The 19,204-nt window shown below is 50.6% G+C and overlaps 1 protein-coding gene across 1 annotated transcript in view; it reads left to right on the forward strand.

The window, feature by feature from the left end:
* The window catches only part of LOC129351953 (filamin-C-like), a 42,505-nt gene that overhangs the window by 15,555 nt on the left and 7,746 nt on the right, over window positions 1-19,204 (forward strand). The window contains 25 exon segments of the mRNA XM_055020811.1: window positions 754-1,351; window positions 2,512-2,685; window positions 3,877-4,039; window positions 4,126-4,286; window positions 4,356-4,523; window positions 5,188-5,311; window positions 5,387-5,543; window positions 7,620-7,809; window positions 7,882-7,905; window positions 9,133-9,380; window positions 10,325-10,417; window positions 10,729-10,828; window positions 10,917-11,057; window positions 11,428-11,556; window positions 11,657-11,830; window positions 11,969-12,130; window positions 12,316-12,477; window positions 12,480-12,518; window positions 12,589-12,741; window positions 13,322-13,444; window positions 13,563-13,820; window positions 14,471-14,740; window positions 15,140-15,277; window positions 15,461-15,576; window positions 15,651-15,783. Of these exon segments, the coding sequence (XP_054876786.1) occupies window positions 754-1,351; window positions 2,512-2,685; window positions 3,877-4,039; window positions 4,126-4,286; window positions 4,356-4,523; window positions 5,188-5,311; window positions 5,387-5,543; window positions 7,620-7,809; window positions 7,882-7,905; window positions 9,133-9,380; window positions 10,325-10,417; window positions 10,729-10,828; window positions 10,917-11,057; window positions 11,428-11,556; window positions 11,657-11,830; window positions 11,969-12,130; window positions 12,316-12,477; window positions 12,480-12,518; window positions 12,589-12,741; window positions 13,322-13,444; window positions 13,563-13,820; window positions 14,471-14,740; window positions 15,140-15,277; window positions 15,461-15,576; window positions 15,651-15,783 (4,198 nt within the window).

Consider the following 19,204-nt stretch of genomic DNA (forward strand, 5'->3'; position numbering starts at 1 on the left):
GTGAAATCCATTTTCCTGTTGATCCAGGGAGTAATGTTAAGGAGAAAAGAAGCTGAGGTGAAACTTCAGGTGAAGATGTTTGTCTAATGTGCCTGGTTTTCTGCCTGAGGTCCACATGTGGCCGATTTCATTTAAGTCTTTCATCGACACAAAAACTCTGTTTAATATCACTAAAGATGATGATTCTTAAAGACTGACTGACTGGAGATGTGAGTGTTTGGAGATTTAGGTTCCATCACATTCCGCAACAAACAGACATGATTCCTGTCAACATAATCTACTGATTCAATAACTTTATATTCTAATATTCTGTTTAAAAGTAGTTCAATCTAAATGTCTGTCCCCATCAATGAGCCTCCTGGAACCATGTTTGATTCCTAACAGGAAGTGCTGGTTGTTTTGGAGCAGTCTGATTGGCTGACAGATTTTAGCTTTGATACACTGCCCCCTATGGGTGTGGCAAGTTTAAAACAAGGTCGTGGGCAGATTAGTGCAGCTTCATGAGAATGAACTCAATTCTGAAACCCATCCCAGGTGTAGAATATATTTTTTTAATGACGTGGCAGAGAAAATGGTTTCCAAAGATCTGCCTACATGTGGACGAGTCTCAGGGACTCTGACCTGGTCCAACTTTTCTCCTGAGTAGTTATTTCGAGTCCCAGTTTACTCTAGAAGTACTCTGAGGTTCACCAAGTTAAAATCATCCATTTGGTCCATTATTCGCTGCCTCTTCCTGCACGTGTTGACCTGCAGGTCCGAGCCTACGGTCCCGGCCTTCAGGGTGGCCTGGTGGGCAAACCGGCTCCGTTTGCCATCGACACAAAGGGAGCAGGAACCGGCGGTCTGGGTCTGACGGTGGAAGGTCCATGTGAGGCCAAGATTGAATGCCAGGACAACGGAGACGGATCATGCTCCGTGTCCTACCTGCCCACTGAGCCTGGAGAATACACCATCAACATCCTGTTTGCAGAGCAGCACATCCCCGGTTCGCCCTTCAAGGCCGCGGTTCAGGCCACCTTCGACCCCAGCAAGGTGATAGCCAGTGGCCCCGGCCTGGAGCGGGGAAAGGTCAATGAGGCCGGGTCCTTCATGGTGGACTGCGCTGCGGCCGGCGAGGCCGAGCTCACCATCGAGATCGTGTCGGACAGCGGATCCAAGGCGGAGGTTTGTGTTCACAACAACGGCGACGGGACGTACTCCATCACCTACACGCCTCCGAGCCCAGACATGTACTCCATTAGCATCAAGTATGGAGGACACACAGTGCCAACGTTCCCAGTCCGCCTGCAGGTGGATCCGGCCGTGGACACCAGCGGGGTGAAGGTGTACGGACCCGGAGTGGAGCCAAGAGGTGAACAGCTTTACATCATTCATTTAGATTCAAAGAGGCGGTTTAAACTGTAATGAAACCAAAATCCACTGGGAGAATAAATATTGTGGTGAATAAAACATGAGTGGAAGGTTTCTGCTGTGTTCAGCTATCCTGCAACTTTTAGATGCATCTCTGCTCAAACACACCTGGACCAGGTAAACCGCTCTACCAGCCAATTGCAGAGCTGAGAGGGAATTCAGACATTTTGGAGCAGAGATGCATCTAGAAGCTGAGGACTGGACTGGTGGACCCGTCCCTGAATGCAGCTGATCGACGGCGCTTCCTGTTTCTTCACTGGACCTTTAGACAGTTTGGAGAATCAAAATGGAATTTCAAATTAAAAGTCCAGTTCAGCTCAAACTGACAGAACAAATTAAAACAATGAAGCAATCGTTTTTCATAATGAATTAATAATGAATGTATGTGAGCTGACCATATGAACTCAGACTGAAATCTGACCCAGGGTTACGATCTCTGGCTGAATTTGACATTTTATTGTCAGTTCCTTTTATTTTATGGCTCTGGACTAAACAAACGCGTCCCGCCTGGGAAGAGTTTTGCTCTCTGCTCAGTTTTTCCAATGAGATTCTGGATCCAGAATGACCCGGTTTCAGCTGCAGCCCACTAAGGGATCCAAACTGGATCCAAAAACTCAGCAGCACTTTAAAGTTCTTCAGGTCTTTCATTTAACTGTTTATTATTTACTCTGATTTATTCTTGATTTGATTAAATATGAACCAAAATAATCCTGAAAAAACAGAAAGATGGAGAAAAACTCAGTTTAACCCGACAATGAAATATTTACTATGAAAGAATGATTCAGGTGGGTTGGATCGAAACGTGTCTGCTGGTTCTGGACCTTGCAGAGTGTCTCTACAGGTTCTGGGATCTCGTTGTTGTAGTTTTCTAGAATCATCCTGCTGCGTTGGTCTGTTGGCTGTTTTGGGTCGCTCCCCCTCCAGATGTTCTGGACCTCCAGATGTTCTGGACCTCCAGATGTTCTGCACCTCCAGATGTTCTGGACCTCCAGATGTTCTGCACCTCCAGATGTTCTGGACCTCCAGATGTTCTGCACCTCCAGATGTTCTGGACCTCCTGACTCTCCTCGTCCTCCAGCCTGACTGTGTTTTTCCCTGCAGGCGTCCTGAGGGAGGTCACCACCCACTTCCTGGTCGACACCCAGTCGCTCTACAAGGCCGGAGGAAGCCATGTTAAGGTCCAGGTGTCCAACCCGTCCGGCGCCAACACGGACGCCTACGTCTCCGATCAGGCGGACGGGACCTGCAGAGTGGAGTACACGCCTTACGAAGACGGTGAGTATTTCAGCTGCGGTTCGTCTACCAGAGAAGATCTGCTCTGTTTCCTCTCCACCTCGTAACTGAAGAGGTCAGAAAGCCTGAGATGTTTCTGTGCTGCCACAGCAGCAGGGAAGGACATGGTTCTGGTTCTGGTTCTGGAGCTCTCCTGCTGATCTTGAGGGTAAATAAAGCCCCAGAGGGAGAGCACAGAGCTGCTGGTATTAATAGCTGCAGACGCTCTGCATGCTTTCCACTCAGAGTAACATGCTGGGGCCCAGTGCATGATGGGACACAAATACGTGATGTTTTTTTCCAGCCAGGCAGAAACACACAGTGAACTGAAGGGTTGCTGGTTCCAAACCCTGATGTGTCCTGGAGAGGCTTTTAAAGAGCATTTTCTATCTTCATTGGAAACCTCAGAGTAATCAGACTGCTGCTGAACATTTACCATGATGGCTCAAGATGCACTGGGCCAACCAACCTGTTTAAATCTGAAGGGCCTTCATTGTGCCTCCACTGCTCCACCATCATTCCTCAATTGTTCCCTCGTCGTTCCTCCGTTGTTTTATTGTTATTCCATTGTTCCTTTGTCTTTCCTCCATCATTCTTTCGTTGTTCCTTCGTCCTTCCTCCGTTCCACCGTCGTTCCTCCATCATTCCTCCATCGTTCCTCCATTGTTGCACCGTCGTTCCTCCATCGTTCCTCCATTGTTCCTCCATAGTTCCTCCATTGTTCCTCCATCAACCCTCCATCGTTCCTCCATTGTTCCTCCATCGTTCCTCCATCGTTCCTCCATCGTTCCTCCATTGTTCCTCCATCATTCCTCCATCGTTCCTCCATTGTTGCACCGTTGTTCCTCCACCGTTCCTCCATCGTTCCTCCATCGTTCCTCCATCGTTCCTCCATCGTTCCTCCATCATTCCTCCATCATTCCTCCATCGTTCCTCCATTGTTCCTCCATTGTTCCTCCATTGTTCCTCCATCATTCCTCCATCGTTCCTCCATTGTTCCTCCATCATTCCTCCATCGTTCCTCCATCGTTCCTCCATTGTTCCACTGTCTTTCCTGCAAACCATTGATCCTCTATGAGATCAGCTAAACAGGTCAGTGAAGGCATCATGGATCCACAGTACATCATCCATAATGCCTTCACTGACTGTTTGGTTTCTACTGCTCAGTTGGAACTAACGTCTCTGTGTTTCCAGGTTTGCACCTAATTGAGGTTCTCCTGGACAATGTCTCTGTCCCAAAGAGTCCCTTCAGAGTGTCAGTCAGCGAGGGCTGCGACCCCAGTCGGGTCCGAGCCTTCGGTCCTGGGCTGGAGGAAGGACTTGTGAACAAATCAAACAGCTTCACTGTTGAAACCAGGTAACCAGGTGTTCTCCTCTCTGGAACCTCCCAGAACCCACAGGAACGGGACCGTTTGGACTGAGTTCCCTGTGTCCCGTTTTAAGGGGCGCTGGCACTGGAGGACTGGGTCTGGCCATTGAAGGTCCCTCAGAGGCGAAGATGTCCTGTCAAGACAACAAGGACGGTAGCTGCAGTGTGGACTACATCCCGTTCACTCCTGGAGAATACGACGTCAATGTCTCCTTTGGAGGCCTCCCTATCCCAGGTCAGTGATCAGTTCAGCTGGGTCGCTTCCTCTCAGGGAACGGCTAAATGTCCCTCTCATTCTCTCCAGGAAGCCCGTTTCGTGTCCCGGTCCGGCAGCTGGTTGATCCCAGTAAGGTGAGGTGTTCTGGTCCTGGACTAGGAACAGGAGTCCGCGCTCATGTTCCTCAGACCTTCACGGTGGACAGCAGAAAGGCAGGCCTGGCTCCTCTGGAAGTCCAGATCTATGGACCCACTGGTGAGACGGCGATCAAGGACATGTCTTTACATTCAGACGGGTTTTCATTCCCCCACATCTCACTGAAAAAATGAAACAGAAATGAGCTAGCTATCTATTTAGCTCCAACTAGATTTGTATTTAGTTTTGAGATCACTACTTATTTACTTTACAAAATAGTTAGCTCTGAGCTAGCTAAATATTTTAGTTTACAAACTAAATATTTAGCTAATATGCTAACTCACTTGCCGATAAGTGGAAGCAGACTATAAAATAAAAGCCAGGTCTTGAGAAAACCCATATAAATCCTGATGACGGATGTATCTCTGCTGCTGCTCAACTTTTATTTTGGTACTTAGCTTTTCACAAAATATTTAGCTTCCTAGCTAAACATAGCCTGGTGAAAGTACGACTAACAAAAGTGAATCCTCATTTTTGTCAGACTACATAAGAATTATTACTGTTAATTTCTAACTGCATAGCTGTGCTAATGAATGGTCAATTCATTAGCTGTAACCTTATTGAGCACAAAAGTTTGACCTGTTAGCATCATGAGGCCCCTCTGGTCACTGAAACAGGTTTTCCTTCCCTGATTCGCTCCATCTTGGTACTGTTGGTTCTGATGAGGCCCAGTAAGTTGCTACCTGGAGCTCCAGCTGATTGGTGGAACTCGTTCTGTCCCCAGGTGTGGCCGAGCCGCTCAGCGCCACAGACAACGGGGACGGTACCCACACGGTTAACTACATCCCGGCCAGCGACGGGCCGTACACGGTGTGCGTGAAATACGCTGATCAGGAGGTTCCTCGGAGGTTTGTCCTGAACAGACTGCTCAGCAGGTTAAACTTCCAGAACTAGGTGTGACCCGTCAACCCATCTCCCCTCAGTCCCTTTAAGATCAAGACCCTCCCAGCTCACGACGCCAGCAAAGTCCGGGCCAGCGGTCCGGGCCTGAACGCCTCCGGGGTCCCGGCCAGTCTGCCCGTGGAGTTCACCATCGATGCCAGGGACGCCGGAGAAGGACTGCTCACCGTCCAGATCCTGGTGAGTCCAGTGGGCTGCCAAGTGGTCTTCAGAACCGTCTCCACCATTGATCTGCAGTGTGTGACTGAAATCAGTAAGACTCTGGTTTCAGTGGAACATAACCGTCTGGTGAGGCAGGTGATGGAAGTGTAGCCTCACCGTGCTCTGTTATCTGTCTCCTAATCCCGGCCTGACCCGGCCCGGCCCGGCTGCTGGCGCTGCAGGACCCAGACGGGTGTAGGCGTGAGGCCTCGCTGTTTGTGGAGGATTGGGGCAGGAGGGTGTGGCAGACCCACATAGTAAGAAAACCATCCCCTTCAGTATTCTGAGGAGAGGCTGCGTAAGGCCGTGACCTCTTCACCTTATCTCACCTTCATCCTCACCCTTCTCTCCTCCTCCTCCCTCGCTGCATCCCCTTCATCGCTGTTCACTGCTTCACCACAGAGCTGCTTGCTTTAGGTCAGGAGTCAAACTCCAGTCCTGCAGGTTTAGATGAGCCACAGGTACAAAACGCTGGAATGAAACGGCTTCGTTTCCTCCTCCTGGTGTGGATCTGATCTCCAGAGCCTTAATGACTCATTATTCTACTCAGGTAGTGCAGCAGAGGCTCATCTAAAGGTTGCAGGGGCCCAGCGGCCCCCCAGGACTGGAGTTTGAGACCCCTGCTTTAGGTGCTCCAGTTGATTCCTACAACACATCAGGATCTTCCAGTTTAACTGGATCGTGACAGGTTCAGTATTGGACACCTAGTTTTAATATCAAACATTTCAACAACAAGGTAGTTCAGAGTGCCACAGCAGAAAAACTTACTACAGGCACCAGTTATTAAACCAGCAGCAAACATTACATGTTTCCTTCTCAGACTCTCCCAGGTGTGTTTGGGCCGATCCAGGTAGACCAGGGGTCTCAAACTCCAGTCCTGGGGGGCCATTGGGCCCCTGCAACCTTTAGATGAGCCTCTGCTGCACCACCTGAATAGAATAATGAGTCATTAAGGCTCTGGAGATCAGATCTACACCAGGAGGAGGAAACAAAGCCGTTTCATTCCAGCGTTTTGTACCTGTGGCTCATCTAAACCTGCAGGACTGGAGTTTGACTCCTATGAGGTTCCACCGGATTTAGAACTGGTTCTGATGCGTGTCATGCTTCATCCCCCACCCCTCTGTGGTCTACATGTGGACTGACTCCATCCAGTTTGTGGGTTGACCTAACAGCCAGATGTTCCTCCAGACTAACCTCTGGTTCTCCGTAGATCCCTCCAACCCCACAGCGCTGACCTCAGACCATCAGCAGCCAATCAGGCTTCAGTAACCACTGGACCTCAGCGTAGAGTGTCTTCACATCAGCCATGTGTCTGAGCTTTCATCCAACTCCAGTCCACTTTCCTAGAGAGCCTGATTCGGGTTGTGAGTTGTGAATGCTATTTAACCTCTGACCTCTGGTCCTCCAAACCTCGGTCTGGGTTCAGTTGAAGTGAACTCTGGTTTGGTTTAGATATGGACCAGAGACCTCTTCAAAAGGAGGAAGAGGACTATAGTGCAGGGCATTCTGGGTAAATCCAACCAAAGCTAACATGCTAGCCTAGCGCTAGCAGCAGAAATGGCTCCTGGTCTTCAGCCAAAGACTAAAGAGAAATCCTCCATCACTAAACTCTGACGCCTCCATCTTGTTTCCATCTGGTGAAACAGGAAGTTGCTCTCAGTGTCTTCAGAGGTTCTGTGTCGTTTCCTTCAGTGGTTCTTGGTGCAGCGCCCCCACAGGCCAAGAGGGGAACAGGCTGGTTTGGGTCAGAACCACAGAAGCTGTTTGTTTTGCTTCAGTAACACAAGGCAGACATTCATGCTTCCCTCCAACCACAACCCCAAAAAGGTATTGACATCCTTAGGATGAAGGAGTGAATACTTTTGGAGGCTCTGTGTGTAAATGTCCATGTCTAAAAATGAGATGTTCCTGAAGCTTCGTTCTGATGGAATCACAATAAAAACTAAACTCTACTAAAGTCCAACAGCCAATCAGAGTGCTTTTCCCAGTGGCTGATGGTCCGAGACCAGTGATGAAACCGTTCAGTCCGCTAACTTCCTGTCCGTGTCGAACCAGGACCCGGAGGGAAAACCCAAGAAGGCCAACATCCGGGACAACCGGGACGGGACTTACACAGTGTCCTATGTACCGGACATAACGGGACGCTACACCATCACCATCAAATACGGAGGGGACGAGATCCCGTACTCGCCCTACAGGATCCACGCTGTGCCCACCGGGGATGCCAGCAAGTGTTTGGTCACAGGTCAGGCTCCGCCCACCGCTGCTCAGATCACCAATCAAATTCAGCCTTGCTGATGGTGTTGTTTCCTTTCAGTTTCCATTGGAGGACATGGACTGGGTGAGTTTCCTACAGACGGCTGGTCCCTCAGCTTCTCCTGCAGGAATTACATTCATGCTGCAGCTTTTAGATGTTTGGATTCTTTATTTTTCTGCTACATCAAAACCAAATGAACAACAAAATCTCAAAGGAACTGAGATAAATGTTCTCTGAGTTCCTCCAGTTTTCCGACTGTTTCGTGTGGAAAACAAAAATCCTATTTATGGTTTTAGATTTATGGATGGGAACCATGGCAACAGCAGTCTTTTGTCTGTCTCTCTTTGTCTTCTTCTGTCACTTAAAAGATGAAGAAGTTCATAACAGAAGTCCAACTGTTAGCTGCAGCTGCACCACCTGCTGGTGGAGCTGAGGTATTACAGGTATTTTCAGGTAGAAATGCAGATTTTCTCAAATCCAAAGGAGGAAAAATCAATAATTGTCTTTTTAAAACATTTAGTTGGTGGCAGAGGCCTTGGATGTACCTTTGAGAGAAAACTTTCAGCTACTTGTTCAGCCAACTGCGTCTCCATATGGTCCACCTGATAAAACCCAGATTGTGTCAGCTGTTACCGGGCAGAAATAGAATCTGACTTGGTTCACAGAGACCCAGGTCTGATGACTGGTCTCAAAGCAGATTCATTTACAAACAAGTTAATGTGGAGCAAATGTCTTGTTTTCACGCCTCCAAACTAACCTGCTGAGATCTTGGACTCACTGAACTAGAGAAGATCAGTTGGTCATCCTCTCAGCCTGGATTCTTCAGGTCCTCTGAATGTCTCACTGGATTCAGACACAGATCCAGACGGTCTCTGGGAAGGACCTGGTGAAGGCAGCTTTCCCACCTCTGGCTCATTCAGAGTCTGATTGTAGGCGTAGTCTTTCCTTCAGCTGTGGTCTTGGTAGGACTTGCCATCAAATTCTAAATTTTTCCTACCGTATTAAAGCCAAACCAACAAGCCACCTCTGTCCAATCGGTAACCAGGTATGACAAGCACGTTATGAGCCAATGATCCTCCTTCAGACAAAGAACCCAAGTATTTAGGATGACAAATAAAAGCATGTTTAGGATGCAGAGTTGCTCATCTTGGAAAGTTCTTTTCTTGATGAACACAAGATCCAGAAAAGAAATGAAAACGCTGAGGAAATGAATTAGCTAGACTCGTGCATGATTAAAAACCAGAACCCAGTTCCCACAGGTCCCAGTCGGTTAGATGATATCAAGCAACGACACCCTGCTTTCCTCATCAGGTTCAGGTCTCAGTCCGACTATCCAGATCGGAGAGGAAACAGTCATCTCGGTGGACGCAAAGGATGCTGGCAAAGGTAAAGTCACCTGCAAAGTGTCGACGCCGGACGGAGCGGAGCTGGATGTGGACGTGGTGGAGAACGCCGACGGGACATTTGATATTTATTACACGGCTCCAGAACCTGGCCAGTACATCATCACTATTCGATTCGGAGGGGAGCACATTCCCAACAGCCCCTTCCATGTGGTGGTGAGTAGAAACTGCAGATTGGCTGGTGGTCGAGTTGGGTTGGGTTGGGTTGAGTTGGGTTGGGTTGAGTTGGGTTGGGTTGGGTTGAGTTGGGTTGGGTTGAGTTGAGTTGTGTTGAGTTGAGTTGGGTTGGGTTGAGTTGGGTTGGGTTGAGTTGGGTTGAGTTGGGTTGGGTTGGGTTGAGTTGAGTTGGGTTGAGTTGGGTTGGGTTGGGTTGGGTTGAGTTGGGTTGGGTTGAGTTGGGTTGGGTTGGGTTGGGTTGAGTTGGGTTGGGTTGGGTTGAGATGGGTTGGGTTGGGTTGAGTTGGGTTGGGTTGGGTTGAGTTGAGTTGGGTTGGGTTGAGTTGGGTTGGGTTGGGTTGAGTTGGGTTGGGTTGGGTTGGGTTGGGTTGAGTTGGGTTGAGTTGGGTTGGGTTGGGTTGGGTTGGGTTGAGATGGGTTGGGTTGGGTTGAGTTGGGTTGGGTTGAGTTGAGTTGGGTTGGGTTGGGTTGGGTTGAGTTGGGTTGGGTTGGGTTGAGATGGGTTGGGTTGGGTTGAGTTGGGTTGGGTTGAGTTGGGTTGGGTTGGGTTGAGTTGGGTTGGGTTGAGTTGGGTTGGGTTGGGTTGAGATGTGTTGGGTTGGGTCCTGGTTTCTGTTGGGTTGGATTTATTCCTGGTTTAGGTTGAGTTTTGGTTTTATTAGGTTTAGTCTTGTTGGTTAGTTTTCTGGTTTCTGGTTAGTCCTGGTTTGGGTTAGGGTTCAGTCTGGGAACCCATTTGTCCATTCAGTGGAAACTTCAGACATTAAATTAATGATACATTGATGGAAATAAACTAGTTCCTGTTTAATGTGATCTGTTTTCTCCGTTTCCAGTGGACAATCTGAGTAATCAGCCTCTGACTGACTGAACCTGCTGAGTTTATTTAGGTGTTTGCTCTAACTGCTGCTTCTTGTTCTCGTCAGGCGAGTGAAACCGTGCCAATAATCGAGGAACCATGTGACAAGGTTCAGTCGCAGCAGCCCTACTCGCCCTACGCAGGCTTCTCCCCTCACTGGGTACCAGCGCTGCCGTTAATCTGCTGCTGCAGACCGACTCTGTGTCACTGACACCTCATGATCAATAACAACCCAGATTCCCTTATCCATCCTCTGCCAGCTGCTGCATGAATATCTGCTGGGCTGAAATAACTAAAGCTTTGCTTAAAGTTCATCTTATCTCTTTGTGGTTTGGTCCTGCTGGGTCAGAACCAGCTGTGATGGACCACTGCCTCTGCCAACCACTCATTTTCCTCCCATTTGTTTCTGGACCCATTCCCAACGCTCCCAGTATGCTACCAGTGACACTCCTCCCCTCTGCTCTGGCTTAGGCAACAGACGATCCGGTCAGCGCTACAGATGGGATGGAGCCGGTGCTGCGTCCCTTCAGCCTGGTTATTCCCTTCACCGTACAGAAAGGAGAGATCTCAGGTACAACATACACCGCGTCCATTCCTCACACTTTATGAAACATCTCAGTTGCTGTAACGAGTTAAAACCCGGTTGGTGCTTTCGACAGGCGAGGTTCGAATGCCGTCGGGTCGAACAGCTCAGCCTAACATCACTGACAACAAGGACGGGACGGTGATGGTGAAATACTCGCCGACTGAGCGCGGCCTGCATGAGATGGACATCAGATGCGACGGAAGCCACATCCCAGGTAGCTACTGCCAGACGTTCCGGTCCGCACGGACCTGCTTGAGTTCACTGTTCCGGCTCCCGGAACCGGGATGTTTCTGCTCCGGTTGGACTCACTGAACCATGTTTCACTGTGACCTGCAACCACCGATCCTCTCTGAGGTCAGCTGAATGGGTCAGAAGGGAAACCAGTTTATACCACTAACATTACAGATTCTGGTTCTCAGAACCCAAACAAAGCGTTGTTTGGGTTCATGTTTTCCTGTTACAACAACACTTAAACACAAGACTTATGCTGTAGGAGGGATGAGACAAGTTCAACTCTGGTGGAACCGGAGCCTCCAGCAGAACCAGAACCTTCTGTAAAACTGCTTCTCTCCTGTGTGTTTCAGGAAGTCCTCTGCAGTTCTACGTTGACGCCATCAATAGCGGTCATGTGACGGCGTTCGGCGCTGGCCTGAGCCACGGTGCAGTGAACCAGCCGGCCACCTTCACCATCGTCACCAAAGACGCTGGAGAAGGTATCAGCAGCAGGAAGCAGGTTTTCTCTGTTCCAGTCAACAGGAAGCCGAACGTGAAGCAGGTGAATGTCGTCATGATGCGTCCTCTGCCTCTCTGCAGGAGGTTTGTCCCTGGCTGTTGAAGGTCCATCCAAAGCAGAGATCAGCTGCACAGACAACAAAGACGGGACGTGCACGGTGTCCTACCTGCCCACCGCACCTGGAGACTACAGCATCATCGTCAAGTTTGATGACAAAAACATCCCAGGAAGCCCGTTTATGGCAAAGATCACCGGTACGGAAACTCCACAGGGAAACCTCTTCTGGCACAAACAAATCAAATCAGTCTGAGTCTGGACCATGCTAAGAGAATAAACCGACTTCTTGCCGACCGGGCTGGTTCACCGTTCACTCCTTCATGTTTCCTCTTCAGGAGACGACGTCATGAGGGCATCGCAGCTCAACGTTGGCACCGCATCAGACGTTTCCTTAAAGATCACAGAGACGGACCTGAGCAGCCTGATGGCAACTATCAGAGCGCCGTCTGGCCACGAAGAGCCGTGTCTCCTGAAGAGGCTCCCCAACAGACACATCGGTACCTGTCCAGATCTCACCTGGGTTCAGGGCCCAGCCGGCTGGCATTTTCAATTGTTGGTTTCCTCACTGTTGAGCAATGAAAGTTCCTGAAACGTCTTGATAGATTTAATTAGGGACAAAATGGGACCTTGTGCATGTCTCAGCATGTCACAGGAAGTGATGTCTGATCTGTCGTTCATGCAGGAATCTCCTTCACCCCGAAGGAAGTGGGCGAACATGTGGTGAGCGTGAAGAAAAGTGGGAAGCATGTGACTAACAGCCCGTTTAAGATCATGGTGGGTCAGTCAGAAATCGGCGACGCCAGCAGGGTGAAGGCTTACGGCCAGGGCCTGGTGGAGGGACACACCTTGAGGTTGCAGAGTTCATGGTGGACACCAGGAATGCCGGTGAGGACGCAAACCGCCTGCTCGGAGTCTGGGTCGGGTTTCGGTTCTGACAGTCTGTTTTGTTTGGAAGGTTATGGCGGTCTGGGCCTGTCCATCGAGGGTCCGAGCAAAGTGGACATTAACTGTGAGGATGTGGACGATGGGACGTGTAAGGTGACCTACTGCCCTACAGAACCTGGGAACTACATCATCAACATCAAGTTTGCTGACCAGCATGTTCCAGGTAAAGCCAGAAGCTGCTGCTCTGCCTCCTGACATGCATGCTGGGAAACAGGAAGAGGCGGAGCAAACACCAGGAATGGTTTGTGGAGCACTAGATGTTGCTACAACCTTTAACAGGCTTTTCACCAGGCTTTTTTTCACCAAAAGGCCTGGTGAAAATTAGAGAAGCAAACATATAGAATAACACTGCCTCCTACAGGCAGAATCTGAAAGCACAGATTATACTTGACCTCATCAGTCCCTCCAGGGTTTCACCGTGTTTTTGTGATGTTGGTTCAGAGATAGTAATTCTGTGATATTTTTAACTCATTAATACATTTTTATTAAATATTTAGTTTTTCATTCCTGACCAATTGCGGATGACAACCTGACTTAAAGTCAGTCTGAGACAGAAATGTCGCCGCCTGCAGGTGGGAGTTAGTTTCAATTAAACCCAAAGTTATTGATCATTTTTGCAGAAAATTTGCAATATACTCGCAAATATGCATAAACCCAAAAACCAAAGGGGATCTGTTGGTTTCTAAACTGGCAGAACTGATTCTGGCTGGGTTTAGTTTAACATTATTGGTGTTTCCAAACAGGAAGTCCGTTCACTGTCAAAATATTTGGCGAAGGCCGCGTGAAGGAAAGCATCACCAGGAAGCGGCAGGCCCCCTCCATCGCCACCGTGGGCAGCACCTGTGACCTCAACCTGAAAATACCAGGTAAAGTTTGTCTTCATCTTCTGCTCCACTCCTCTTCCTCTGTCCTTCCTGCCTTCTGCTTCCTCACCTTCATCTCCTTCTTGCTCCTGTCCTCCTCCTTCCTGCCTGCCGGCTGCAGGAAACTGGTTTCAGATGGTTTCCGCTCAGGAGCGTCTGACCCGGACCTTCACTCGCAGCAGCCACACCTACACCCGCACCGAGCGCACCGAGATCAGCAAGACCCGAGGCGGAGAGACCAAACGGGAGGTCCGGGTGGAGGAGAGCACGCAGGTCGGAGGAGATCCCTTCAGGGATGTGTTTGGAGATTTTCTGGGCCGAGATGGTCTGAGCGGGTTCAGTGGGATGCCGTCCGGAAGCCGCCTGCCGCTGCAGGACGGTGTGTGTCCTTGAAGTTCTTCTGCTGCTGCTTGGCTTCTGTCTTTAACCACAAACTGCTCTCAGGTTTCCCTCCATCGGTGCTGCAATACACAATGTGAACAGATGGGGGCAGTGTGTTGCTCCTGTTTGACAGAAACATATCATCACCTTCCTAAAACAACATCCTGTCAATTTCTTGCCAAAAGTGATTATATTGTTTTATTTGTGTCCAATTAATGCTTTAACAACAACAAAGTGCTGACTTTTTTTTTTGTTGCATAAATCGTATTTGGTATATATATATATATATATATATATATATATATATATATATATATATATATATAAAGACTCGTGACATGATTTTAGGAAAGTGATGATATGAAACTTTGTGTAAAGTTGTGAATATTTTTGTCCCATTACTAAAATATAAATATGTAATTCAGTGTCAACCTGAATTAGAGTAAATATTAGTTGTTTTATCTTAACTCATTACCAGTTGGACTAACTGTGTTTACTATATTTATATATATTTTATTTCTGCATGAGAAAAATAAAGCAGTGGTGCAATAACATAATATGTGAAAGAGGAACGCCAGTCTAAACGCAGCCGATGACCTGTGATGTCTTTGTCCTCCCGTCTCGTCCCCGTCCTGCTGCGTCCCTCAGGTGAGGCAGCGAACCAGGAGATGACGGCTCAGGTGACGAGTCCTGGCGGGAAGACGGAGGACGCAGAGATCATCAAGGGAGAGGACAGCACCTACAGCGTCCGCTTCGTCCCTCAGGAGATGGGCCCTCACGTTGTCAGTGTGAAGTACCGGGACCAGCACGTCCCTGGGAGCCCCTTCCAGTTCACTGTGGGGCCACTGGGGGAGGGAGGGGCCCACAAGGTCCGAGCTGGAGGAACCGGACTGGACCGCGGCCTGGCAGGACTACCCGGTAGGTTTTAATTTACATCATAAAAAACAAAACATTTGTTTCATCAACGGTTCCACTTCTCAACATATTTACTGGAAACAAAACATTTCTGAGTCTCATTTCTGTGAGATAGAAATATATAATTCAGAATGTACATTTAAGAACTGGCAGCATAGTTTTCTGGTTTCTTTATTTCCTACAAGATGTTTGGCACTCTTATGTTCCCCTAAATTAATTTCAGCTCTGAAGTGCTTTAGCGTCAGCTTCAGCTCAATTTTATATGGATAGTTATATAACTTTAACATTTACAGAACTATTGTTTATGATTAGCAAGGTTTCCCCAGAAAAGCTGCTCCGCGTGTTTTTGTATTAAAAAAAACCCGGCTGTGCCGTGACGGAGGGCTTGTGCTTTTTCTGCAGCTGAGTTCAGCATCTGGACCAGAGAAGCTGGAGCTGGCGGTCTGTCCATTGCTGTGGAAGGACCCAGCAAAGCCGAGATCACCTTTGAAGACCGAAAGGACGGATCCTGCGGCGTCTCCTACGTAGTGCAGGAGTCCGGTAAGAATGGAGCAGACCTCAGGTCAGATTTATGGACTTCAGGCTGATTCAGCAGCATGTCAAAGCCTGCTGGGTATCGCGTTGGGGAGATTAGAACATGCTGGATGGTAGGAACATCTAGAGAGAGTAGATCCCTCAGGATCACCACCAGACACTGAGGATCCTTCCATTTAAAATCTGCAGGAGATTATGAGGTTTCCATCAAGTTCAATGACGAACACATCCCGGATTCTCCGTTTATCGTCCCCGTGGCGAGCCTGTCTGATGACGCCCGCCACCTCACCATTACCAGCCTGCAGGTGAGAACATCCTCTAACCAGACAGAGGAGAAACATATTGTCTGTACTGACACATGGCTCCTCTGTTTATCCAGGAGATGGGACTGAAGGTGGGTCAGGAGGCCTCCTTCGCCGTGCAGCTGAATGGAGCCAGAGGCCTCATAGACGCTAAGATCCACACTCCATCAGGGGCCACGGAGGAGTGCTACATCACCGAGTTGGACAGCGGTAAGAGCCAACCTGACCAACCTGGAGAGTCATAGGAGCAGTAGGGCTGATGCTGTCAGTCTGCAGCAAATTCAACATCATATGTGGTCAGTTTATGACTGGAAGGAGGTAAAGATATCATCTCAAAATAATGATCTAATCAAAGGCAGTTTCCCCCCTGATAGTCCTGTAGACCCTGTTTGATTGGAACCAAAACGACATTTGTTCCATTTCCAGCTGTTGTGGTTTTCTGAGTCAAACCAATCAAACCCTTTGAGCAACCTGTTCCTCTCCTAGCCTGTGGGGGCGCTGCACCCCACTGGGTGACGGAAACAACACAAAAACCTCTGAATACACTGAGCGCAACTTCCTTCTTCACCAAATGGAAACTAAAGGCATCAGAGGACTGGAGGATTACTCTTTAGATTTTGGCTAAAGACCAGGAGCCATTTCTAATGCTACCGCAAGGCTAGCAGGCTAGCTTTGGTTCCATTTAGCGAGAATGCGCTGCACTGTAGTCACTTCCTGCGTTTGGAGCGGTTTCTGTTCCTCTTGGCGTTCAACTGAACCCAGGCAGAGGAGTTCACACCTCACTAACCGAACCAGACTTTGACTAGACAGACAGACAGACTGGAGTTGGATTGAAGGGGACTGAACTGGACTAGTGTTACTGCAGGCTTAATAAGACGGTTGTTTTTCTTCTAGATTATTTTAGAAGTGACATTTAACCAGTTTAGACTGGAGAACTTCAGAGTTTACGTCTGACCTCCTCACATTTCACGTCATCCTGAGCTGAACATTACACCGTGTTCCAAATTATTATGCAAATTGGAACACGTTGTGCTATTAAATGTATGGATGGTTTTGTGTGTCTTTGAATCACTATAATTACTTTCAGAGAGCTGCTTGATCACTTTAGCTCAGTCAAAGTAAATCTACTTCAGAAGGATGTTCCACATTATTCATCAGGATTCCAGCAACATGGGAGGAGAAAGAATCTGCTGATGAAACCATCAGAGAGTGTAGAGCCGCATGACAAGCTATGAAAACATGAGATATTGAACACTGAAGCGTTTTCATCGTACTGGGAAGAGATTTGTGGCTGATTGAGAACAAAGATGGTTTACAGATAAAGACTAAAGAGGAAAGTTTCTGTTCAGTTCCTGGGATCAAAAGATCAGCTGCTGAAATGACCTTAAAGCAGCAAACAGTTAATAGCCTCAAGGTGGAGGATCCACAGGGGCCCCAACCTGCTACTGGGCCCCAACCTGCTACTGGGCCCCCAACCTGCTACTGGGCCCCAACCTGCTACTGGGCCCCAACCTGCTACTGGGCCCCCAACCTGCTACTGGGCCCCAACCTGCTACTGGGCCCCAACCTGCTACTGGGCCCCAACCTGCTACTGGGCCCCAACCTGCTACTGGGCCCCAACCTGCTACTGGGCCCCCACCTGCTACTGGGCCCCCAACCTGCTACTGGGCCCCAACCTGCTACTGGGCCCCCAACCTGCTACTGGGCCCCCAACCTGCTACTGGGCCCCCAACCTGCTACTGGGCCCCAACCTGCTACTGGGGCCCTAATCTGCTACTGGGCCCCTAATCTGCTACTGGGCCCCAACCTGCTACTGGCCCCCAACCTGCTACTGGACCCCAACCTGCTACTGGCCCCCAACCTGCTACTGGGCCCCAACCTGCTACTGGGCCCCCAACCTGCTACTGGGCCCCCAAACTGCTACTGGCCCCCAACCTGCTACTGGGCCCCCAACCTGCTACTGGGCCCCTAATCTGCTACTGGGCCCCCAACCTGCTACTGGGCCCCAACCTGCTACTGGGCCCCAACCTGCTACTGGGCCCCTAATCTGCTACCCCCCAACCTGCTACTGGGCCCCAAACCTGCTACTGGGCCCCCAACCTGCTACTGGCCCCAACCTGCTACTGGGCCCCAACCTGCTACTGGGCCCCCAACCTGCTACTGGGCCCCCAACCTGCTACTGGGCCCCAACCTGCTACTGGGCCCCAACCTGCTACTGGGCCCCTAATCTGCTACTGGGCCCCAACCTGCTACTGGGCCCCCAACCTGCTACTGGGCCCCAACCTGCTACTGGGCCCCAACCTGCTACTGGGCCCCAACCTGCTACTGGACCCCAACCTGCTACTGGCCCCCAACCTGCTACTGGGCCCCAACCTGCTACTGGGCCCCCAACCTGCTACTGGGCCCCCAACCTGCTACTGGCCCCCAACCTGCTACTGGGCCCCCAACCTGCTACTGGGCCCCTAATCTGCTACTGGGCCCCCAACCTGCTACTGGGCCCCAACCTGCTACTGGGCCCCCAACCTGCTACTGGGCCCCTAATCTGCTACTGGGCCCCAACCTGCTACTGGGCCCCTAATCTGCTACTGGGCCCCCAACCTGCTACTGGGCCCCAACCTGCTACTGGGCCCCAACCTGCTACTGGGCCCCCAACCTGCTACTGGGCCCCCAACCTGCTACTGGGCCCCAACCTGCTACTGGGCCCCAACCTGCTACTGGGCCCCTAATCTGCTACTGGGCCCCAACCTGCTACTGGGCCCCCAACCTGCTACTGGGCCCCAACCTGCTACTGGGCCCCAACCTGCTACTGGGCCCCAACCTGCTACTGGGCCCCAACCTGCTACTGGGCCCCCAACCTGCTACTGGGCCCCTAATCTGCTACTGGGCCCCAACCTGCTACTGGGCCCCAACCTGCTACTGGGCCCCAACCTGCTACTGGGCCCCAACCTGCTACTGGGCCCCCAACCTGCTACTGGGCCCCCAACCTGCTACTGGGCCCCAACCTGCTACTGGGCCCCAACCTGCTACTGGGCCCCAACCTGCTACTGGGCCCCCAACCTGCTACTGGGCCCCCAACCTGCTACTGGGCCCCCAACCTGCTACTGGGCCCCAACCTGCTACTGGGCCCCAACCTGCTACTGGGCCCCAACCTGCTACTGGGCCCCAACCTGCTACTGGGCCCCCAACCTGCTACTGGGCCCCCAACCTGCTACTGGGCCCCAACCTGCTACTGGGCCCCAACCTGCTACTGGGCCCCCAACCTGCTACTGGGCCCCAACCTGCTACTGGGCCCCAACCTGCTACTGGGCCCCAACCTGCTACTGGGCCCCCAACCTGCTACTGGGCCCCAACCTGCTACTGGGCCCCAACCTGCTACTGGGCCCCAACCTGCTACTGGGCCCCAACCTGGTACTGGGCCCCAACCTGCTACTGGGCCCCCAACCTGCTACTGGGCCCCCAACCTGCTACTGGGCCCCAACCTGCTACTGGGCCCCAACCTGCTACTGGGCCCCCAACCTGCTACTGGGCCCCCAACCTGCTACTGGGCCCCCAACCTGCTACTGGGCCCCAACCTGCTACTGGGCCCTAATCTGCTACTGGGCCCCTAATCTGCTACTGGGCCCCAACCTGC

The sequence above is a fragment of the Poeciliopsis prolifica genome, unplaced genomic scaffold (assembly GCF_027474105.1).
Source record: "Poeciliopsis prolifica strain line A6 unplaced genomic scaffold, Auburn_PproV2 SCAFFOLD070, whole genome shotgun sequence".
In the NCBI taxonomy this organism is placed as follows: Eukaryota; Metazoa; Chordata; class Actinopteri; order Cyprinodontiformes; family Poeciliidae; genus Poeciliopsis; species Poeciliopsis prolifica.